We start from the raw sequence: 25,964 nt of genomic DNA on the forward strand, positions 1-25,964 counted from the left end.
GACATGGCCATTTGTTTGGCTCAACTGTATATTTGCATATTTGTTATAAGTTTTGTCTTTTTTCCCCCAACAGCGAGGCAGTGGGGTTGGAAGAAAAAAGAGGGAGGGAAAATAAATATCCGTTGAAAGATAAAAAAAAGAAAAGGCTCTTTATTTAATAAGAACTGTTGTTTTTGGATGCTAGTCTCATGGTTTCCTGATACCTCTACCTTCCTTTACAAAGCTCCTCCTGAGATTAATGCAACATTCAGAGGCAGTTTCTGCTTTGAATTGCTCACCCTGCCCTACCTCCTCAATTATTACATTCTCCATGGGTGCTGTCCAACTACTTAGAAGAAAACAGCCTAATGTAGCTAGGACTGTAAGAGGTAGGAGCACAAGGCATTGCAGAATTTGCCAGAAATAATTGCCTACTGTGATTTTACCTGTTGTAATATGAAATCTAAGTTGCTGCCTAAAGGAGAATAGGAGTGTCACAGTCAAGTCTCCTAGGTCTTTGATCATCTAACCTTGATTTCCCTGAGGTCACTAATGATAGAAGTCTTAATAAACTTTTATCTTTCATGGGCTAGGAAGAGGGGAGTTGGAAGAAAAATAACAAGCATGTAGCAAATTTTTTAAAAAAACTTTTCTCCTAGAATTTTGGGATTCTCTTTTTATAACTTGAATTCCAGGAAGCTTTTAAACAATGACAATCAGAAGTCGCAGAGAAAGGTTAGAAAAATAAAAACACCTTTGTTTAGATAGCAATGATATGTGGGGATGTTCTGTTGTTTTTGTTGTTGTTTTCTCCTTAGGATTCATTCTGCTACATAATGGACATTTCTGAAGAATGTCAGAACTTTCTGTGAAGTGGTCCCTCTGTGACCCTGGGGCTCAGGGCTCCAGGGACCAAAGTCAAAGCCAAAGATAGGTATGGGGAGAGGTATCTGGTAGCTCACCAACTATGGAAATGGTGATGAAATGGAAAAAAGAACATTTTGTCAGGCAGAACATGAGGTCTGTAGCTCTCCTACGGGGAAAGAGTTGATATAATAAGTGTAGTTTTTAAAAGATTTACTTTGGCGGAGAAGCAAGAATTTTGGGGGGAGTGGGGAAGGTTCAGACCTGTGATTTCCTGAGCTTTGAGAACTCTCAGTGAAGAAATATTCAAGCAACAAGATGCATAAGCAGATTTTCTACAATCTCTAGTCTTAGAGAGTTAGGGTCCCACATCCCATATAGCATTCATCAGAGGTGGCAGTGGAATACGGGCCTTGCTGACTTTGAGACCAGCTTTCTATCCACCATGCCAAGCTACTTCCTAAAGAGAGCTCTCTTGGTGGAGGAGAAAGGTCACAGGGCAAGGACTAATAAAACCTAGAAGCTATTCTCAGATTTGCTAATTTACCAGCTACATGATTTGGAGCAAGTCACTTTGCTTCTCTGGTCCTCAGTTTCCTTATCTGTAAAATGAAGGAGTTGAACTAGAAGATCCTACAAGTCCCTTCCAGATCTATAATCCTATGATCTCCATGTAAGTGACACCACAATAAAACAAGGCTTTCCTATATTATTTAGCAGAGTTTGCTTTATAGCAGGGAAGCAGACAAGAAACAACAAAAACTTAACAGTAAATGTCCTCAGCTAACCAGATTCTAGTCTCCAGTATTCTGCACTTTTCTTTTGTCATTGCTATTGCTGTCAAGCTTGTTCCTTTTGCATTTTTATTCTTCAGAATTTTTTGCTATCAGAGAATTTGAAAATCTTTTCTTTTTCCATCAGAATACATTACATTTTCCACCTAAAACCAAGACCAAGTTTCTAGCAGATGATGAAGTCTGGGGAAAAGAATTTAAAATATGTGTCTAGAGAGTTTTAATATCTAAAAGAACTGCTTTATAAAAGTTATTTTGGTAAGTAGTACAATTTTCTTCTCCATCTGGATTTGGAATCCAACTTCTTTCAGCTCCTCCTGGCTTATAAATTTTATTTTCTAACTGGAAGATGAAGGGCCAGGCTGAAAGCACTAAAATAAGCACAGACAGCAATATGTGTTCAGTGAATTATTAGTAAAAACAGATGATGATGATGATGATGAAAATATATTAAAACAGTTAGGATATCATGAAAGATTACATTTATTTCATCCCTGGTAAAAGTATTAAAGATATAAAGCAGAGGTGGGGAATGGGGGAAAGAAATTAATTGTAAAAATTATCTAGATTTGGGGTCAGTTACATCTAATATGCAAAAGTCACCAAGATTGGTGCCAGTTATGTCTAGTTTGCAAGCACCATTGTTTTCATGTAACTTTTATTTTAAATGAGCAACTGATCAAATTCTCTCTCTCTCTTTCACATGCAGAAACACACATACTTAAAACTCTTGTTCTTGCATCATAATGTACAAAATAGTATCGTATTAGTGATGTTTTATGACCTAAATCAAAGAATGACATTTTAAAACTACCTACAGATTAATCTGACATGGTTCACTCTATTCTAGGAACAAAAAACAATCACTACACTTTTTATTTTCAATTCTACTGCTTCATGTCCTAATACTTCTCCCAAATGTTTGTTATTTCAGCAGCATCTCTTATGTGTTAGAAAGCATTTGTCATCCTGCTGTGATTGCTAACATGGTGCTTAGAGCACTGGAGCAGGGAAAAATGCGGAAGAAAAAAGTGGGTAAGCATGTTCCAGCTGATGAATATGTCAGCTAGGAAATGTAATCACAACAATTAATGACATGGTAATAACCATTTCTCATACAGTGTTACAAACACCTAAAAAATTGTTTTCCTAGGGAAAAAAAGCAATTTATAAGAAAGGAAAAATTAACAAATATGTTCTGGATTAAATAAATATAAATCATGCTACAGACATTCAGCAGGTAAGATTTATTAGGCCTACTATGTACCCCTATTATGGGAATATGAAGACAAAAATAAAACAATCCCTGACCTCAAGGAGCTAACATTCTAAGTTAAAAGAACACATATACAGAAAATTAAATACAATATGTATGTATATATATATATATGTATACATACATACATACATATATATATATATATACATATATATATATATATATATATATATATATATATATATATATATACACACATTTTAGAGCAAAGTAAGTTCTTGGGGAAAGGCACTAGCATCTACTGAGGGGTCAAGGCAGGCTTCCTGTTGTTGGTGGCACCTAGGTAAGCTACTAATTCTGAAGCTAGCTATTCTAAGAGGGAGAAGTGAGGTGTAAGTGCATTCCAGGTATGGGCAACAGCCAATGCAAAGGCATGCAGACTATCACATGCAGGAAATAGCACAGTAGGTCAGTTTCACTGGAAGTATGTGAAAGAGAACAATGTACAATGAGCATGGAAAGGTAGGCTGTGACCAGATGGCCTTTAAAAGTCAGATAGAAGAGTTTGTACTTGAGGTAAAAAGGAAAGTCAGGAAATTCTTTGGCCAAGGAGTGACATAGTCAGACCTCGGCTTTGGAAATACCAATTTGAAAACTAGGAGGAGGAGAGACCTAGAGAAGGGAGAGACTGTGTGCAGGGAGACCAGTGAAGAAGCAACTGCAGTAAACGCAGAAGGAGATGACAGTCTGAACTAGGGTGATGGCACGTGAACAGAGAGCAGCAGAAGTTTGTGATAAACACAGCAGAGGTTGAGTCAATGAGACTTAGTAACTAATTGGATGTGAAGGGTAAAAAAAATGAAGGAATTAAGGATGATTTTGAGGTTGTAAACCTAGGTGACTGGCCAAGATCATGGTGTCTTCAGCAGAAATAGGGACATTAAGAGCATGAAGAATGTGAGGGGAGGGAGGAGACGATGAGTTCTGGTCTGCACATGATGAATTTGTGATGCCCACAGGACATTCCCTTGAAGAGGTCACAATTGATATACAATTGATTATAGAGAGTTGACCCTGGCAACAAAAAATATTCATAAAAATTTTGAATTTTTTCAAATTCTGCCATTCTTACCTGCGGTATTACACCAAATGCCTTTCTCCACTGCTGCAAGGGTACTGAATCCCAAGATACACCATCAATCTGTATGTCTCCTTTTGTGTTCAGTAATCTTAAAAAAGCTGCTAACAAGGTGCTTTTTCCAGAACCAGTTCTTCCCAAGAGGCCCACCTATAAAATAAAAGAGGTAGGGAGTTAGAAGTTGGTTTTAAATAACTCCTGTTATTTATAAGCATCAACAAATGGAATGTGATGTTGTACTACAAATCTCATAGAAAAATATTGCCACCATTACAAGAGTCCACTTGTCGAGTTCTTTTTACAGTCTAAAGGATAGATTGGTATTGATTTCTGTATATCTTCTTGCTCATTCCTCAACTGTGAACAGTGCTTGTATTGAAAAGGATGACTGATATCCAATGATCATGAAGCAGAGGCTAACTGGTCTGCATGGGTATGGAACCTAAAACCTTGATCTTAGTAGCATTACTGAGTTAACTGTTGCTATACAACAACTTTTTCAAATAACCAAAGTGATATAACCTTGAAATCACTGAACCAAGAAAAAAATACATATTGTTAAGGAGAAGCAAAAAGAGTGTTATAGTCCACTTTATTGAATGAGCCTATGCAAGCATTTTTAACAGACTAGGGTTTCTTGGTCTAACAAGATCAACTATTACATTTCAAGGGATGATTCAATTCAACAAATGCTTTAAAGTACTTACTACTACATGCAAAGGACTGGGGACACAAGGACAAAGCAAAAAGTAAAACTATGTATGTCCTCAGAAAGCTTCCATTCTTCTTGGGGAATCAATATCTATACATATAAGTACAACATACATAGTTATATACATACACATTGTATATGCAACAATGTACATCCCACTACATGTGAAGTAGTGGGGATATAAGAACAAAAACTGTCCCTTCTCCCGAAGAGTTTTTGTTCTACTGAGTGAAACAACATGCATACAAATAAGTACAACATATATACTAAGAAAGTATGTGTGTGTTTGTGTGGTATATACTACTGTACATACGTGTGCTATGTATACTATTGTGTGTGTTGTATATGTGTGTGTGCAGTATATACTACTCTATATACAACAATATATATGCTACACTATATACAACAGTATATATGCATATATACTACTACATGTGTACTGGGGAGATAAAAGGAAAAAATACATTCTTCCTGCCCTCAAAGTGTTTTCATTCTACCAGAGGAAGCAACATTACTTGTAAGTACAGCACACACACAAAATAATTTCAAAAGGCAGAGAGTGCTAACATTGCAGGGATCAGAAGTGGCCTAAGGTAGAAGGGGCCACCTAAGCTGTGCTCTAAAAGAAGCTAAGGATTCAGGGAGAATGATAACATTGCCTTTCCAGCTCTCATAATGGCTGTATAATGTCCTTTTCAGTGCATTGTCAGTTATTCCCTGAAATGATCAGACCAACTAAACTTTTTTTTTTCTGTTTTCCTGCTGTCCTAACAACCCAAGCAATTCCATCAATAACCAACATGAGCTACATGGTCAACTATACAGACTAATGCTTCAACTGGACTAATAATGCTTCGATCACCAGATCATGGTAGATTCCACTTATATTACATTCTTTCAGTCAATATGTTCACAGCTCTGTACAATTAACCTGGATCTTCTCTTTACAGATGAGGAAGCCCCAAATATCATAGACAGAAGTGATCTCTCAAATCAAGATCTGTTGGTTAAGGAGGGATTGGAACTTAGCATGCCACAATCCTAACCTCATATTTTAATCTATCGAGGACAAAGCACCACGTTCTCTTTTTGTCAGCCACAAATGGTAGCATCTTCAGAAGTCACACCAAAATGCTGTCACAGTCAGAGCTCGGTCTTTCCCTGCTCTTCTTAGGAAGAGGCAGGGATGAGAGAATAGCGTGAGTGCATAAGCACTACACATCATACCTTTCCTGAGCCCCTCTTAAACTACTGGGATTTAACTTTGTTGTTATCGTTCAGTCATTTCAGACTCCTTCTGACCCCATTTGGGGTTTTCTTGGCAAAGATAATGGAATGGTTTGCCATTTCCTTCTCCAGCTCACCTTACAGATGAGGAAACTGAGGCAAACAGGGTTAAGTGATTTGCCCAGAGTAACACAGCTAGGAAGTGTCTCAGGCCAGACTTGAACTTAGGAAGATGAGCCTTCCCAACTCCAGGCCTGCAACCCTATCCACTGCACCATCTAGCTGCCCTACTTTAACTACCGTGCTGTTTATTCTCTTTATATTTATTCTCCATGTTCTTCAGTCCTTGTCTCTTCTATTAGAATGTAAACTCTCTGCAAGTAGAGACTGTTTCATTCATTGTATTCACATCCCTAGCACCTAACACAGTGGCTGGCACACAGTAGGTGCTTAAGGAAAGTCTGCTGATTGATTTCAAAGCACTGCATTTAAGATGTTCTGTCTTCTCTTCCCTACTCATTGTCTGATAATGCATTAAGATCAAACAATTTTCTGGGAATAAAAAACTGCATTTGGTCATGCCTAACCAAGACTTCTTGTTTCTTATATAATTAGCCTGTAAAATCTCTCTTCTGGGATTTCCTTTTTTTAAGCTGCACACAGATTGGGTACAAAAATGTCAGATCACTTGATGGCAAGTTATCTTTTGATATATGAACATCCCAGGTGAGTGTTTTCTAATATTCTCACTATGATAATACTTTCTTCACCCTATTAACTTACATTCACAACCTTTTTCACAGTTAGAAGAGGCAGCATGGTATAATACATAAAGCGCTGGATTTGGTATGAAGAAAGCCCAAGTTGAAAACCTGCCTTTGAAATTTACTGCCCATGTGGCCATGGTCAAGTTGGTTCATCTCTATTCTCCTCAATTTACTCATCAGTAAAATGAGGATAAGGAGACCACTAAAATATACTCATGACAGTTGGACATGACTGAAATGACTGAACGACAATAATTTCCCAGATAAAGAAACTATGGCTCAAGCCGTAGGCCTGGGACTTGAATCCAGTTTTATTTTCAAATCAATAGCTCTTTTTAATAAAATTTTGCCTACTTTCTAATAATTTTGATAGAGAAATCAAAGTTTTTTTGGAGCTCTAAATAGACTTGGATTTGGCGCCATTTTGAAAGATACCATAAGTAAATGAGTTTCAACACATTCCTTCCAGTTTACTTTTTTAATTTCATTGTACTTGACAACTATTTTTCAGTCTTTTATCCTTTCCAGGAGATGATGCCACAATGAGAGAAAATAAGACTCCTCATAGTAGGAAAAAATGAGTCTTCTGCATATTATGCTCAGCTTTTTCTACAGTTTGGACAGAAAAATGTAGTAGTTCTAGGGAATACTGCCCAAACAGGTGTAAAACATTCATTTCAGCTACATCACCCTTTTCTTTAACAAAGACAGATTACCTAGGTATTCTTTGCAAATCAAGTGGCATTTAAATGTTCATGCTGCTATAATCTGAACACCTGAGCTAGAGATCTATTATTTTTGGCATCACATCCAGTATTCTTCTATCCTCTGACTAGTCTGCCCAGGGGGGAAAAAATCTATATTTGTGAGCACCTTCCCCTTTGTACATGGAGAAGTACAAATGAAGAAGGTAGCCAAGTTCACCCAAAGGAATGAGACTTGGAGAACTATTAAGTGACTATTTAATTCACTTGTCTGTACACCCAGTGGTGATATTCATCATTTCCAGAAGGTCAGTATTTGATTTTCCATTCAAAACCAGTCCCACAATTAAGTTTAAGTTTAGAGTTTAAATTTATTCTTTAATTTTTCAAACTATACTGTTAGAAGAAAAGGAACAGAGAAAAAAAAAATTCTGGTTTGGAGAAGGCAACTTGGATATGATAATTGATCATTTCTGTTGTTTTTCCTTTAATAAGAAACCTTGGCACCAGAAAGAGAAACATACTCATCAGTTAAGATTTGGTGAGATTTAGACTTTGCATAATTAATACAATGAAATCATCATGAATTAGTGGTCCTATGTACTATTGACACTATTCACGGACAAAGTGATATAGGTAGTATGTCCACAACCTTAAAGGGGCAGTTTTTATCTAGTGTAAATATTATAAACCTATTCTAAGATGATCAAATAAACTATAATTTTCCTTATGCATTTATCTCTTTAATCTCTACCAACATGCCAAAGTTCACTGAAATCCATTAAAAATTACATAAGGGTTCTCCCTTAAAACCCTGTTTCCCAAGTCTGGATTTTATTGGTGTGAGAATACAAGGGTATATTCCTGATAAGGAAATTCTTAGAAATGGAGATGGGCAGCTCTGATATAATTTACAATTCTAGAGAGATGCCTGGGACATTGAAGGGTTAAGTGCTGGGCCCATAGCCAGACAGCTATTGTATATAAGAGGAAGGTCTTAGTCCTGTTCTTCTAGTGTTAGAGGCTAGCTCTTCTATCCACTTTTTATAAGATTCCCATTTTAAAATGTTGTTTCAAGAAGAAGGACTAAACCATTTCTGTACAGACCCATGATTTTACAGGTGTAGGGAAATCCCAGTGAGAGGACTCCCTCTACCAACGCAGACCAACTCCTGTTCTATAACTTAAAATCTTAGTTGTCTGATTAACCTTAAAATGTTAAATGTAAAACCTCCCTAAAGTTACACACACACACACACACACACACACACACACACACACACACACACTATAGGTTTACTAACATGATATTAAGTATGACTCAGAAAACATGCAAGACTAAGAATAAAAATGTTCCTTAATCCTGCAGCATGAATTCTTATTCTTAAATTGCCAAAATTGAATGGGAAAATCAAGATTCTGTCCTTTTGCTTGTTAGGTCACAAAAGCCTGTTTCATATTTGCTTGTGAGGGAAAGGGAAGGGAGATGAGCAATTTTGAAACAGAGATGGGAAGTGATGGAGGTTTGGCAGGGAAAGGGAAAAAAATAAAATGAAGAGATCAGCCAAGGCTTCCTATCTTCACTTATGTAAATCCATTTGTTATTACAATCCATAATCTGTTGACAGTCATCTTGGAAACCATCCAAGGTGTCAGAGAAGAGAAAGATACTTTCACATGCCTGAAAAGTCCTACGTATAAGACAAGTCAAAACAATGAACTATCCTTTCAACAGGAAGCTGCTGAATTCCCAAATATCAAAGGTGAGGCATAAATACAATCATTCATCTTTTATACTCCTAGAACCAATGTATGACCTGCATCTTTCCTAAAATATTGGTCTTCACTGAGGCTCTCCCTGCCTAGAATGGCAACCTGGTACTATATCTGAGGCCTAGGACTTGAATTTTGGCTCTGTTGTTTACTGTGCCTGATTTTGAGCAAGGCTTTAACCCTGGGTCTCACTTTCCTCATCTATGAAAGGAGAGGGAAGGAGAGTAGACTAAATTATTCTTAAAATCCCTTTGAACTGTAAATCCTATGATGGCATGATATAAACCCCAATCATTTTTGGAAGTAAACAATGACTCTAAAGGATTGTAATGGGAGAACTTGCAACTTATGAAGCAACAGTGATTCTATCTTTATTAAACTGACATGTAAGAAAAACTATTAAAACCAAACTCTAAAGCTTTCACTAAGATGTCCATTTGAAAACATATCTTGCTATAGAATAATATTCTTAATGAAAAGAGGGGTTGACAATATCCAAGAAAAAATAATTATATCTAAATTATAATTATCTGATCTACAAGCCAACATCTTCTTGACCTACTAGTCTCTCTGGGTTTTAAGGGCACTGCCCCCTCTTGGTTCTCCTCCTACTTATCCAAGTACTACCTTCTCCAGTCTCTTTTGTAGGATTATAATTCATATCTTAACTATTAACTTTAGATGTATCTTAAGGTTCTATCCTCAGCCTACATCTCTTCTCTCTCTGTATTCTCTCTTAGTTAATTCATCAATTCCTATGGGCTCAATTATCATCTCTTTGAAGGTAACCAGGGCAGCTAGGGGATGCAGTGCTTGGAATGCTGAGCCTAAAGTCTGGAGTTCAAATCTGGTCTCAGACACTAACTAGCTATGCAACCCTGGGTAAGCCACTTAATAGTGTTTGCCTCAGTTTCCTCATCTGTAAAATGAGCTGGAATAGGAAATGGCAAACCACTCCAGTACATTTGCCAACAAAAGTCCAAATAGTGTCACAAAGAGTCGGATGAGACTGAAACCACCGAACAACAACAAAATGAAGATCGCCCTCTAGCTCTATATAGCTAACCCCAGTTTCTCTTCTTAGCCCCAGACCTCTTTATTCTTCCTCTAGACCACAACATACCCACTCAATCGCCAAGTTGCATGGATCTTACCTCTTCATCTGTCCACTTCTTTCCTCACAGGACCATTGCCCTAGTTAAGGATTCTCTATATGGGTATCCATTTCCTTTGGACAATTAAGAAAGTCAAATAGTTGATTTCCTTGCCTCAAGTCTTTGCCTTTTCCATTTCATCCTTCACACTCTGACCAAGGGATAATGCTAAAGCCCAAGTATGACAATGTCACTCTCCTGCTCAATAAACTCAAGTGACCCTCTATTGTCTCTAATATAAAATACAGACTCTTCTGTATAGTTCCAACCTACTTTTCCAATTTTATTATACATTACTCCCCTTTGGGCACTCTTCAGTTCAACCAAATGTTGACCTCTTATGGTTCTTCACACTTGCTATTCTACCTCCTATCTCCATGCCACAACCCAGGCTGTCCCTCATGTCTAGAATGGATTTCCTTCTCAACTTTGCTTGTTAGAAACCCTAGTTTCCTTGAAAGCTCAGCTCAAATGCCACCTTTGACATGAGGTCTTTCCTGATCCACTCAGCTATTAGTTTGTCTCCACCTCCAAAATTACCTTATGTTGTCTATGCTGTGTACATACCTATTTTCCATATGCATGTTGTCTCTCCCCATAGAATATGCCTTGTCAAGGGCAGGGACATTTTTATCTTTGTTTCTCCAGTGCCTAGCTCATGATTGCGAACTCTGGAGCAAGTCAAGTTCCTGACTCTTCCCCTAAAGCCATTTTTAGTGCAGATTCACAAGGCTTTGTAGTTCAACTTCTATCTTCCTTTCTAGGAGATTATCTGTGTTAAATCACATTCATCAAGTTTCCTAAAATTCCAGGGCAAAAGGCAATGATAACACTTTCTTTTTTTTCATTCAATAACATCTCAACAGCTCTGACAACTATCCTGAAAGAAATGCTACAGGCATCATTTTACAAAGAGGAAACTAAAGCACTGTGAGAAGTGAGGTAATCCAGTTTTCACACCAAAATGTTCCACTGGTAGTGCAGCAGTCATTTTAACAACAAATGGACTATACCATATACATGTGATGTTAACACATCACTGACATGATGTTAAGAGACCTAGGGGAAAGTTTCCAGCACATGGGCTGTGTGTGTGTATGGAGGTGTCTTAAGAGGATTAGGTAGAAATTTCACAAGATGAGAAGGTATAGACAGGTTGGTATGTGTATTATTGGAAATAGTGCCTACTCCAATGAGATCTTAGATCCACCGATGCATAAGACTCAATGACATTAAGTTTTGTTGTTATTGTTAAAATTCTGAGATTCTGGAGTAGGCTATTTTAAGGCATAACATCATTCCATTTTGAAGATCTGGCAAAATTGCCCCTTCAAGAAATAATCAGTGTGTTTATTAAGTATTCTACTAGGCATGAAGCAGGGCATAGCAATGAATTATAACATGTTTCTTTGTGATAGGCAATTTCTGATTATACTTTTAATAGTTCTACATATGTTATATGATGTTAATAGCATTATTTTTTTTCAAAGTTGGGGGAGAAACACCCAAAAGGGAGATAGTATAGGTTTGGCAGGTTTTAAGTTAGACAGTTTCCAGAAAGAAATACTTAGATCACAGATTTAGAGTTGAAAGAGACCTTAGAAGTCAATGACTTCAACTTCTTATTTTACAGTTAAGGAAACTGAGTCATAGAGTAATTAAATGGTTTTCCAAAGACTACATCACTAGTGAGTGTCTGACGAAGGATTTGAGCCAAGGCATTCTTGTCTTCATGTCCAGCATTCTATCTACTACATATCATACTCCCTCTGAGATAGGGTGGGGATGCCCTTTAAAGTCCTTTCCAGTTCAAAATTTACGACTTTATCAAGGCAACAGACATTTACTTTCTCTCATCTGAGCTAGAAATTCTAGATGTTGCTAATCGGTTACATATCATTATGATAGTGGTTTATTTAGAAATTTCATTGCTCAATAACTGATAAAATAGTAATGAATTATGAGATGACTCCTGCACTGAAGCTCTGTTGTTATGCTTCACTGTAGCACAGGGACAATCCTGGGCTCACTAAAGCTATGTTAATAGAGTGTGAATTATGGAAATTTCTACCTAGTTAAAAAGGCTTCAGGTATGAACCTGGTGTTGTTGTTCATTTGTTTCAGTCATGTTCAACTCTTCTTGAGCAGATTTGGGGTTTTCTTGACAAAGATACTAGAGTGGTTTACCCTTTCCTTCTTCAGCTCATTTTACAGATGAAGTAACTGAGGCAAACAGGGTTAAGTGACTTGCCCAAGATCAGAGAGCTAGTAAGTATCTGAGGTCAGATTTGAGCTCATTGAACTTCCAGAATTCAGGCTTGGCACTCTATCTACTGAACACCTAGCAGCCCATGGACCTAGTAATGGATTGTGTAGATGTGTTATCAGAGGATTAGCAGAAAGGTTTACCATGAAAGGGATACCTTTTAAGTGGTGAATGTTTTCACGAGGAAGGGATGTTGCTTACGTCAGTGGACCCAATGATGAAACTTTGAATCTTTTGACTATTGAAATATAAAATTATTCATTTAATACATAGCTTCAAATATACTAGAGTTTTCATGTCCTATGTAACATTACTATATAGAATAAATATTAGATTTTTTTTTTGTAGGGAAGAAAGAGTATCTGGGCCTCTATTTTCACTGGTATAAGTAGCTTCCCAGAGAGCAAACTCCATCTCCCCATGCAGATTGCCAATTGCTCTTCAGTGTATACCTTTACAGAATAGCCTGGAGCATTGAAAGGTTGAGTGACTTGCTCAGGGTCACATTGCCAATAAAGGTCAGTGGAGGGACTTGAACACAGATCTTCCTGACTCCAAAGTCATCTCTTTATTTACTAAGTTATGTTGCCTAACCATAGCATAGCCCATTTAATCTATTAGTCTGGTGTTAGTCCTCTGCTTCAACAGTTGTGTTACAAAGAGGTTGGGTACCATTTATACTGCCATCAGCCATTCTAAATTAAAGTTGATGACAGGATAAATAAAATAAAAAATGTTTTAAGTCTCACCCTTTGCCCAGAACTTATTGAGAAGGAAATGTTCTCTAATACGGCATTCCCACCATCTCCATATTTGGCTGTGAGGTCTTTGACAGTCATCTGACCTCCAGAGGGCCAGTTGTTCTCTTTCTTTACATGCTCATTCTCGATGATCAGAACTTGTGAAAGCTGATTTTTCTTCGATTTAGTTGGTTTGGTAGGCAGGGATTCTTCACTTGGCATATCAATGAATTTAAATACTCTGCTCACAGACCGCATCTGAAAACCAAAATAAACAATATTTGTATTTGGAGGTGGGCAGGTTTAAGATCCATACCAAAAGCAATAAAGAGTATAATTGTTTCCTAAAACAAAGTTCCTGCCATCAGAAGTAGTGTCAGCTGATCACAGGCACCTAATCCCAGGTACAATCATTCAGGATTTTGTCTGAGTGTTTTCAGTGATTTAACAGGAAATAGTTGGCTGTATTTAAAAGATTAACAAAGAATGATTAGTCATGCCTTGTACAAATGGGCTTTGTATTAACCTGTTGACATTTTGTGATCGATAACACTTGCAATTATGCAAGGGACTCAGAAATGTTCAATCTTCATGCTTAAGTGGACAGAAAGAGATTTTTCTTTCCCACCTTAGGCAGTATTACACAATATTATACAATTGGTACCACAAAGTAAAATGTACCAAGCTATAAAAACTAAGAAAGGTGCTTGGCTTTCTCCTGTACTGCCTCTATGACAAATTTTCATTCTGGATGTCAGATGACTGTTACAGGAAAGCTTGGTCCATGGTTAATTTTAGCATATGTCACAAAAGTCTTTAAGGAAGCATCAAGTAATGTGTGGGCACTTTTACCCAAATATAGAAGTAAACATGACATTTTAATATTAAAATAAAATTGCATCATATTTCTGAGGAAAAAAAGCAAATTGTATTGAGTGCTTTGTTTGGATCTTCTTTCCCCTATATCAGATGTAGCATCACCCTTGAACCTGAAAGACAGTTAACCTGTGCATACTGGAAAACATATGCACATACTTATCCACATTCATGCTTGCCAGATACATATTTAAACATAAATAAGGTGGTCCATTCATATTAATTAGGAGTCATTCTTAGTTATGCTCCCTAATAGCATCTTTGTGAAAACCTGTATTCTATATGGGAAGAAAATACTTGATATATTTAAATTTGTACATTTGCTATAAAACAGTATATTGCTGATAAGTCCATAATACATCCTTCCATAGTTTATCCTTGATTTTTTTAAATTCCCCTACAATTTGTTTGAGAATCAGTGTTTGACATTGGCTTTATAAATCAGAAACTTTATAACAGACCCTTCCATTGCAAAATGAATTTAAAACCACTTTGGAGAGTAGGGATATAAATAAGAATTAGGGCATAGGATATTAGGATTATTTTAAAATATCCAAAATATATGAGGGGCATTTCCTAGCACAGTACCTCCCATGAAGTAGGCACTTAATAAATGTCCAATTAATTTAACTGAATTTCTATGTAATTTTTGCCTCATCCTGATTGTAGCAGAAAATGAAAAAAGGTCCTCAGCAGAACATGGAGCAGAAAAGGAGCTGATGATCCATTGTTGAAACACCAATGTTATCTTTATTCTCAGGTTCTTCATTTTGTAAGGTGTTTCTTTTTTCTAGCGTTTCTTTCCTTTCCACATTCTACATAAATCCCATGTATGGAATATTTACTTTGTCTTTAACCATGGAGCAAACTTCAAGTGTCACTCATGAGAGAGAAATGACTTATGCCCAAACTCCTGATGTGTGGCCTACTGTTTGCTACCTGCGATAGAAAGGATTCAGTAGCCCACATCTTTAATAAATGACTCAGGCAGAGTTGAAAGGTAAGCTTTTGTTTCCAACTTGTCATTTCTTGATGCTGCATTATAAATGACTCTCAGAGGCTGACATATTCTCCTTCTGCTCTACTTAATTAATTCTTAAGTAAGGCTTATTAAATGTTGTATGTCATAGCAATTAACATAATTTAATTTTCAAAGCTGTATAGAAGCTACTGTTTGAAGGTCAGGAAGATAAATTAGGAGTAAAACCATCATGAAGGTGGAGGTTCAAGTGAAATAATTCAGGAAGGCCATATTTTAAAGTAACCTCAAAATATTTATCCTTGAAAGAAAAAAAAAGCATTACTCTGAAATGTTTTAAGACCATAAAAATTCAGTTCACTTTGAAACATAGATTTGTGAGATGACAATTTCATTCCATTAACATGATTTTTGAAAGATTAACAAGTTTGTCTCTAAAGAGCTCATGAATCAGGGGTGGAGTCAAGATAGCAGAGTAAAAGCAGTGACTTGCTTGAGCTCTCCCCCAAACCCCTCCAAATACCTATTAAAAAAATGGTTGTAAACAAATTCTAGAGCAGCAGAACCCACAAGACAGAGTGAAACAAATTTCTAGTCCAAGACAACCTGGGTGTTGATGGGAAAGATCTATAGTGCTGGTCTAGGAGAGGAGTGCGATTCAGCATGGGCTCACAGGCAAAGACCAGGTCTCAGTGAACCTGGAGCAGGCCTCAGGGGACTGAATCACAGGCAGCTGTGGCAGTTTCCAGATTTCTCAACCCACAAACACCAAAGACAACTTGGAAGGTCAGTAGGAAAGGTCTGTTGGACCTGAGTGAGAGAGGAGCACAGTCCAGCCTCAGTCCTGGCCCAGCCCCAGGGCAGCGACTGCTTCCAGAGCTCTCTGCCCACAGATGGAGGGGGGATCAAGTGGCTGATCAGAGAGGGATTGCAGGGATCTCTTTGCTGGCTGAGGCAGGATTCTCTTGCTTTGCACATGCTCGGATCTGAGTCACAGTTCTGGGTGGCGGTCCTGATGTGAGGAGGAATGCAGGCATGGTGGAGCTTGTGGCAGTGGTGCAGAGAGAATCCTCCTCACAGTTCCAAGGCAGAAAAGAGTGCTGAACCCAGGCCAGGAAAGGAGTAAACACTTCACCCTTGATCATACTATCTTGGAAGAACTGAAAATTTACAGGTCCCTAGAAGTATCTCTGAAAACATCTGTACAAAACTCCCGAAGCTTAGGACAGCACATTCTCCAAACTGGAAGCAGACCCCCATCTTAACAAAGAGTTTAATAGTCAAGTAATTGGCTGGGAACATGAGAAAACAGCACAAAAAAAAAGTCAGACCATAGAATCTTACTTTGGTGATAAAGAAGATAAAAACTTACAAGCAGAAGAGGACAACAAAGTCAAAGCTCCTACATCCAAAGCCTCCAAGAAAAATATGAATCAGTCCCAGGCCATGGAAGAGCTCAAAAAGGATTTTGAGAAGTAAGAGAAGTAGAGGAAAAACTAGGAAGAGAAATGAGAGTGATGCAAGAAAATCATGAAAAACAAGTCAATAGCTTGCTAAAGGAGACCCCAAAAATACTGAAGAAAATAACACCTTAAAAAATAGACTTAGAGACAGCTAGTGGTGCTCCAGCCATGGAGTCAGGAGGACCTGAGTTCAAATCCAGCCTCAAACACTTGCTGTATGACCCTGGGCAAGTCACTTAACCCTGACTGCCTCATCCAAAAAAAAAAAATAGACTAACCCAAATGGCAAAAGAGATCCAAAAAGCCAATGAGGAGAAGAATGACTTAAAAAGTTGAATTGGCCAAATGGAAAGGGAAGTCCAAAAGCTCACTGAAGAAAATACTTCCTTAAAAATTAGAATGGAGCAAATGGAAGCTAATGACTTTATGAGAAATCAAGAAACTATAAAACAAAATCAAAAAAATGAAAAAATAGAAGACAATGTGAAATATCTCATTGGAAAAACAACTGACCTAGAAAATAGATCCGGCAGAGATAATTTAAAAATTATTGAACTACCTCAAAGCTATGATCAAAAAAAGAGCTTAGGCTTCATCTTTTGAGAAATTATCAAGGAAAACTGCCCTGATATTCTAGAACCAGAGGATAAAATAGAAATGGAAATAATCCATCAATCACTCCCTGAAAGAAATCCCCGAAGGAAAACTCCTAGGAATATTATAACAAAATTCCAGAGTTCCCAGGTCAAGCAGAAAATATTACAAACTGCCAGAAAGAAACAATTCAAGTATTGTGGAAACACAATCAGGATAACACAAGATTTAGTAGCTTCTGCATTAAGGGATTAGAGGGCTTAGAATATGACATTCCAGAGGTCAAAGGAGCTAGGATTAAAACCAAGAATCACCTACACAGCAAATCTGAGTATAAGCCTTCAGGGGAAAAAATGGATATTCAGTGAAATAGAGGACTTTCAAGCATTCTTGAGGAAAAGACCAGACCTGAATAGAAAATTTGACTTTCAAATACAAGACACCAGAGAAGCATGAAAAGGTAAACAGGAAAGAGAAATCATAAGGGACTTATTAAGTTGAACTGTTTATATTCCTACATGAAAAGATGATATTTGTAACTCATGAGACCTTTCTCAGTATTAGGGTAGTTGGAGGGAATATATATATATAGACAGAAGGCACAGGGTGAGTTGAATATGAAGGTATGATATCCGAAAAATAAAATTAAGGGGTGAGAGAGCATTGTGCTGGGAGAAGGAGAAAGGGAGAGGTATAATGGGGTAAATTATCTCACATAAAAGAGAGAAGAAAAAGTTTTTCCCATGGAGGGGAAGAGGGTAAAGGTAAGAGGGAATGAATGAATCTTATTTTCATTGGATTTGGCTTAAGGAGGGAATAACATACACACTCAATTGGGTATGGAATCTATCTTACCCTACAGGAAAATAAGGAGGAAGAGGATAAGAGAGGGAGGGATGATAGAAGGGAGGGCAGACAGGGGGAGGGGGTAATCAGAAGCAAACACTTTTGAGGAGGGACAGGGTCAAAGGAGAGAATAGAATAAATGAGGGGTGGGATAGGACGAAGGGAAATAGTTTTTCACAACATTAAGGAAGTGTTTTGCATGATTATACATGTATAACCTATATTGAGTTGCTTGTCTTCTCAATGAGGGTGGGTGGGGAGGGAGGAAGGGAGAAAATTTGGAACCCAAAGTTTTAAAAACAAATGTTAAAATTGTTTTTACATGCAACTGGGAAATAAGATATACAGGCAATGAGGTATAGAAATCTATCCTGCCCTACAGGAAAATAGAAGGGGAAGGGGTTAAGAGGGGGGGTCAATAGAAGGGAGGGCAGATCAGGGGAAGGGGTATTCAGGAAGCATGCTGTCTTGGAGTGGGGAGAGGGGAGAGATGGGGAGAAAATTTGGAACTCAAAATCTTATGGAAATGAATGTTGAAAACTAAAAATAAATAAATTTTTAAAAAAACCTCATGAATCAAAAATGTACTACACAGTAATGTTTCCTAGAAATATTTCCTACCAAAGAATCAGGAAAAAGTGTTCATTGACTGTCCTACAGATTGTTTCTGCTTGCATAACTACTGGGTAAAATAGAACATAGGCTCTAGAAGAAAAAGGACCCTCAGCAGCTTGTTTTCTAATCTAGTTCCTTCATTTGTACAGATGAGAAACTGAGATCTAGAGACATATGGGCCTTACTTGCTGAAGGTCCCACAGTAGGATAACCTGTAGCCTCGAGGCCACATGTGGCCCTCTAGGTCCTCAAGTGTGGCCCTTTGACTGAATCCAAACTTCGCAGAACAGATTGGTAATGTAATTTGATGTGGCCTCAAGGCCGCAAATTCCCCATCCCACAGGGATTCTGTAGGCAAAGTAGTACTCAAATGTAAGTTCTCTGATGCACTAGATCACCCTGTTTTTCATGGAAAGTATAATGAAAAATAACTTTTAAGCAGCAATGAAGTAAATGTAAATATAATGTGAACATTTTAGCACTGCTTTGGCTTTGTCCAAATGATAAAGAATCTATCCATGTTTAAACCCTGCTCAAAACTAGCTCACCCAGAGCTGAGAACCCTTTCCCATTTTTTAGTTCATGGTGTCAACAAGGAAGGCTGGGAAATGTCCAGGGAAGGCAGTTACACCTTAGTGATCACGTTAATAGGTTAGAATTAGTAGAGAAAATTACTTGCCATGTTAAATATTCAATATCCTTAAACAAAATGCCTAAGGCCTGGCCTACAACTTTGATTAGGGTGGAAGATCATGTAAAAATTAGGAAACAACTTTCTGAACTATTCTGGTGTCTTTTAAACTAAGGAACATTCTGTAAAAGGCAGCAAGCCATGTCACGAGGAACAGGTTGTGTCTTTTAGATAATATGTATCATGCCCATTATGTGTTGGCTGCTTTCACAAGCAGAACTGAGGCCTTGAAATTTCTTTTATAAGACCAAACTCTACACCATTCTTAGGGTTAAACAAGGTAAAACAATATAGGTAATTTTTAGGAATTTATATTTCTAGTAGTAGTTTATTTGTACCTTTTATCTCCTTGTTTCTTACGAATTTGTATGCCCTCTTTATCAAATAACAATAATACCCCTACTAATTAAAAAATGACCTTATGAATGCATCTATACTCCCAACTGTAGAACTGTTCTTTGTCTTTAATGATCATACAATCATTCATATTTGTGCCATACTGAGGTTTCCTGATTAATTACTGAAAATACAAAACATGCGAGATTGGACCAGGATTTTAACCATTTAACCAAAAATCAGACTGATATACTTGCTAGTATCAGAAACAACCTAACATACCTATCAGTAAAAAAAATAAAATACTGAAAAATTAATAAACTCGCATACAAGAAATACTGGGGAAGCCTAGGCATTAGAGTGATATGATTAGAGCAATGGACATATTCACATTTTGCTAGTTGTATCTCTTGTATTTTTCTACCAGAACTGTCACATATGACTGTTCATTGAATGGTGCAGAAATGGATATGACATATAAACCTATAGCTCTTACCTACCTACCTACCCATAGTCAGAGGCAGCTAGGTGATGCCTAGAGTGTCAGGCCTGGAGCCAGGAACACCTGAGTTCAAATCCGGCCTCAGACATTTATTAGCTGTATGACTCTGGGCAAGTTACTTAACCTCTGTTTCCCTCAGTTTCCTCATCTGTAAAATGGGGATAATAATAAAGCACCTACCTCCCAGAGTGGTTGTGAGGATCAAATGAGATAATAATTATAAAATGCCTAGCATAGAGTTATATGAATGTTAGCTGTTATAATGGATCTATATTTGAGCCAACTAAACTGAATATATTATACAATCACAGGGCTCGCCTTCAAGTATATACAGATAATGCTATCTGACATGATGCCTTCTAACCACAGATATGATGTTGATACCAAACAGTGGAGTGCATCAATCAAATTAACAAAAATGGAGAGTTCTTGTCTTTCCTTTGGAGCAATTCACTACTTCTTTGCCACACGGCACATGGTGTGTGATCCTTAAGCAAATGACACAAACATTGATAGAAAACCACCTGGTTGAACATCTTAGTCTAATGACATGTGATGTCACCTTTTGTTTCTGGGTTACTTATTTACAGCATGGGTGCTGATGTTTGCTGCAAATACTTCAGAACATTTCTGGGTGTGGGGGGAAGGATGAGTTGCTGGATCTAGACACCTGTATTATGTTTAGTTCCACATGTGTTGAAGTGTCATAGATGACACTGTTCAAAAGCTTCACTGTTTTACTGACTCCCAGGAATCTACATAACTAAACGGAGAATCACAGTAATGAAGCTTCCTCAGAGCCAAAATTTTAGAGCTGGAAGAGAACTTATAGGCCATGTAATACAAGACCAATATTTTGAAAAAGAGGAAAGCAAAGCCCAGAGAGGTAAGGGGACTTTCCCCAAGGTCACAAAAGTAGTGAGTTGGCCAGCAAGGATTTAAGTCCATGTCTCTTACTCCAAATTCAGCTCTTTTCCCTCTATTTAGCTCTTATGGAATAACAGAAACTTAGACATAGAGATAAAAGGGATCTGGAAGGCTGTGTTATCTAATTCCCTCATTTTTAGATAAGAAAACTTTGGGAAGGGGAGGGTAAGGGACTTGCCCAATGCTATACAACCTACAGGTGTCAGAACTGGTATTTGAACCTAAAGTCTCTAAATCTAAAGTCACTGCTCTTTCCATTGCACATTATTAGACCTTCCTGGAATTTATAACCTCACCTTTTTTTTTGTATATTCTGTCTTTTGAATTAAAATGCTTATTATTTTTGGGAGGGGGAAGGGAAATGAGGGAAAGAATTTGGAACTCAAACTCAAACATTTTTAAAATACTAAAAATTGTTTTAACATATAATTGGGGAAAAAAGGCTACAGCATATTATTTTGTTTTGACTATTTCCTAATAATTTTCATTGAGATTTTTCACACCATTTAATCACTTCTTTAAGGCAGAGAGTTGGCTAAACTTCTTCACAGTGATACATAAAAAGATCTATACTGGCATACAACCCCTCAGCTGTAAATTACCTTTAAGCTGCTGATTACCAACCAAACCACCTAACCTTTTATCAGCATAGTAATTAGTTTTTGGCTGGTTATTCCTGCCGATTTAATTAGGGAGTCTTGCAGAGGAGCCAGGATGAGGTCCACTTTGCGATGACTGCATTTCCATTAAGAGGTGGCGTTCACTTCCTATAATCAATAGTAAAGCTTAGTATTTCTCTATCTACATTGGGTTATGATAGAAAGTCAAAAGGAATACAGAGCATTGTGAGATATAAAATAGATATTTCTGATTACATTAAATTAAAAATGATTTGTGTAAATAAAACCAATGTAGCCAAGATCATAAGGAAAGCAGAAAATTGGGGGAAATTTTTATGGACAGTTTCTCAGTTAAAGGTATCATATCTCAAATATATAGAAAACTCTGTTAAATTTATAAGAATATAAGTCATTCCCCATTTGATAAATGGTCAAAGGGTATGAGCAGGCAGTTTTTCAATGATGTCACATAAAAAATGCTCTCAATCACTATTGATTAAAGAAATGTAAATTAAAACAACATTGAGATATGATTTTCTACCTATCAGACTGGCTAAAATGATAGAAGGGGAAAATGACAAATATTGGAAGGAATATGGAAAAAATTGGGACACTAATTCATTGTTGGTAGAATCGTGAACTGCTCTCCATTCTGGAGAGCAATCTGGAATTATACCCAAACAGTTATTAAGCTGCCTACACACTTTGACTGAGTAATACCACTATTAGGTCTTTTCCCCAAGGTGATCAGGGAAATAGGAGAAGAACCTATGTGTTCTAAAATGTTTATAGCAGCTCTCCTTGTGGTGACAAGAACTGGAAATTGAGGGGATGCCCGTCACTTGGGGAATGGCTAAACAAGTTATGACATATGATTGTGATGGAATACTACTGTACTATAAGAGGTGATCTTAGAAAAACATAGAAAGACTTGCGTGAAATAAGCAGAACCAAGAGAACATTGAATACAGTAATAGTATTATTGATCAAAGGACAACTAAATGACTAATTTATTCTGAGTATTATAAAAACTCAAATCAACTACACAGGACCCATGAAGGAAGATGCTATCCACTTCCAAAGAAAGAATTGATAAATAGAAGAATGCATGGTTTTAAATATTTATGTGTGTGTATCTGTATCAAATGGTGCCCTTCTTTAGTACAGGGTGGAGAAGGTGAGAGGGAGACAATTCAGAACTTAAAATGCAAGAAAAAAATAAATTAAAATAAATTTTAATAAGGTCAAAAGGAAATTCATTTTCTTGGAAAAAACCCCTCTAATCTGTAGAAAGGAGATTAACTATTGGGTAGACTGTTAGATTAACTTTTGGGTAGAATAGATCATAAGCTTTATCAGAATAATTTGGGAACACACTGAAAACAAGACTTCAGACCAAGGCAGGGGGAGGGATGGGGCAGGCAAAGTGATTGTTAGTGATAAATCATCAACCTTAAATCTCTCAATGTTATCATTTCTTAAAGGTTTTTAATTTTGTTTTGCTGTTTTTTATTGGATTTATGATTTCATAAATATAAGGAGCTTTCAGGTAAGAAAACACCTATCATGAGAGAAGTATAACAATGCTTGTGACTTTGGATCTGCAGTTTCATAGGCATAGAGAGCACCAGGCTACCTTTCCAGATTCCTAAAACCTTATTCACCCTTCCTCTCTTCCCGCCCCACTGACATCCCCATCATACTCTCCAGTCCAGTGACACTGGCCTATTTGCTGGCCTTCAAATAGGACATTCCACCTCCTGACCCCAGGCATTTTCTCTGGCTCTCCCCCATGCCTACAATGCTTTTCCTCTTCATCTCTGCCTCGTTGGCTTCCCTGGCTTCCTCCAAGGCCCATCTAAAAACCCTACCTTCTAGGGAAGCTTTTCCTGGTCTCCCTTAATTCTAACACCTTCTCTCTGTCGATTATTTCAAATTTATTCTGTATAGAGATGTTTACATATTGTCTCCTTGAGAGCAGGGACTATTTTTTGCCTTTCTTTGTATCCCTACAGCTTAGTATAGTCTCTGACACATAGGAGGCACTTAATAAATGTTTGCTGATTGACTGAGATCAGCACCTGATCAGAAAATATACAGTTTTAGAGATGCCTAGGGATACTGAGAAGTTAAAATGACTTCCCCAGGATGACAAAATCAAGATGTATAAAAGGCCAGACTTGAATCCAGGTATTCCTGATTGGAATTATATCCATTCACTCTTCTATCTACTATCTACTATCTACATTCACATCCAATGACTCTTCATTTTTACATTCTCCAATTAAATCCTTATGGGGGCAATTTACATCAAATGTCATGTTTAGGATATAATCCCTTAGCTTTCAATTTAATGGCCTAAATCTCTAATCTGACTTTCAGGATGGCAAAACTGTTTTGGAATTTTGAAGGACATAAAAATACTGGCTCACAGACTTACCTAGATTCTTTTGCAAAAAATGTTTAACTGTTTTCCTGTCTTTTTTTCCCCTTTTGCTGATGACAAGGTCAATTGGGCTTGGAAAATTTCTTTTCCTCATTTCTTTACATCATTTTACCTGTCATGTGCTGGAAGCTATTAATTTTAAATATTAGGTTCAGGTCTTTGTACAATAATGGATCATAGAACATTAAAGCAACAAATGCACAATTTGTGTATCTGCAATCTGGTTATCAGGGGCAGCTAGGTTGTGCAGTGGAGAGACTGTCTGGTCTGGAGTCAGGAATACTCATCTTCCTGATTTCAAATACAGCCTCAGACTTACTGTGTGATCCTGGGCAAGTCATTTTACCCTGTTTGCCTCAGTTTCTTCATCTATAAAATAAGCTGGAGAAGTAAATGGAAAAATCACTCCAGTACCTTTGCCAAGAAAACCCTAAATGGGGTAATGGCAAGTCAGACATGACTGAACAACAACAAATCTGGTTATCAACCCTGAGAAGAGTTTGCACAATTATTTATTAGAATATCAAGGAAATAAAAGGAAAGGGCTACATAAGATCATAGGTTTCTAGTCCAATTAATTCATTTCTTTTAAATGAGGAAAAATGGGAAACAGAGGTGAAGTATCTTGTCCCAGGTCATGTAGGTAATAAGGAGATGTGAAAGTTTCCACTCAGATTGTCTTACCACAAATCTCAGGCTCTTTCTACCCTACCAGTATTTACCACCTTTAGAAAACTAACACAACTTGGAAAAACAATAAACATTTTATCTAATCTAGCCCAGGTAATATTTAATACTTTCTTCTTACGTGAAAGGACCTTGCTGAGAATATAGACAAACCAAAAAAAAATCCTTCAAGGAGCATATGGTCTATTGGAGAAATGTAACATATAGTTAAATAAAGGCAATTTCAAAATCAAAGATATTGTAAAAGAGGGTTGAAGTGTCACTAATGGCAAGTCCTGCCATATTTAAAATTTGTACTGTTTGGAATGTCATAGATTACAAATTCAGAGCCACACCCTTTTCACTGTCAGCTATTTTATATCTTTGTCTCATCCAGATTCACATTATGTCCATGGTGTTCAAGAAAATCTATACCTAAACTACAGATTTTATATACAAAGCCTATCTTGTTGCTTCTATTTTCTGTAGGCCATAAAAAAGCAATCAAAAGTGCTATATAGATGGTACTCATAAACAGTGCAAGAGCTAAAATGAAATTTCTCCAGAGATACTATAAACTCTAACCTTTCAATAATTTCATTACAGTACTTTGCTTTCTGCATCAATTTCTACAATTGTTTAAAATCCATGTAACCCGTTCCATTTTAATCGTGACTTTGCCATGCATGCATGTGTGTGTGTGTGTGTGTGTGTGTGTATGTGTGTGTTTATAATTACAAGGATACTGTCTCTAGTAAATGAGAAGGTTTCAAATTTGGCTGGTGTCATTTTCAATAATTTAACAGCCTACTGACAGGCAGCATAGTGTCCTGGATCTCACAGTGCCCTCAGAGTAAGGAAGGAAATGAAAAAAAAAACATTCAAGCGTTTATAATGTACCAGTAAAAAATATAAAGCAGAGAACAAAAGGCATGCACATATATACAAATATACACTGATACACATATATGCAAGACCGTACTATGCTTATTTCTACTCGATATCTGGTTCTCTGAAGATAGATAATATCTTCCTTCATAAGTCCAAGTCTTGCCAAGTTTTTCTA

General features: G+C 37.1%; 1 protein-coding gene across 1 annotated transcript in view; it reads right to left on the reverse strand.

Annotated features, from left to right (window-relative positions):
* The window catches only part of CFTR (CF transmembrane conductance regulator), a 196,319-nt gene that overhangs the window by 13,997 nt on the left and 156,358 nt on the right, over positions 1-25,964 (reverse strand). Inside the window, exons 22-23 of the mRNA XM_078149954.1 lie at positions 13,347-13,595; positions 3,989-4,144 (exon numbers count right to left, since the gene is read on the reverse strand). Of these exons, the coding sequence (XP_078006080.1) occupies positions 3,989-4,144; positions 13,347-13,595 (405 nt within the window). The remainder of the gene's footprint in view (positions 1-3,988; positions 4,145-13,346; positions 13,596-25,964) is intronic.

Source organism: Phascolarctos cinereus, unplaced genomic scaffold (genome assembly GCF_003287225.1).
Source record: "Phascolarctos cinereus isolate Bilbo 61053 unplaced genomic scaffold, phaCin_HiC Scaffold_1;HRSCAF=81, whole genome shotgun sequence".
In the NCBI taxonomy this organism is placed as follows: domain Eukaryota; kingdom Metazoa; phylum Chordata; class Mammalia; order Diprotodontia; family Phascolarctidae; genus Phascolarctos; species Phascolarctos cinereus.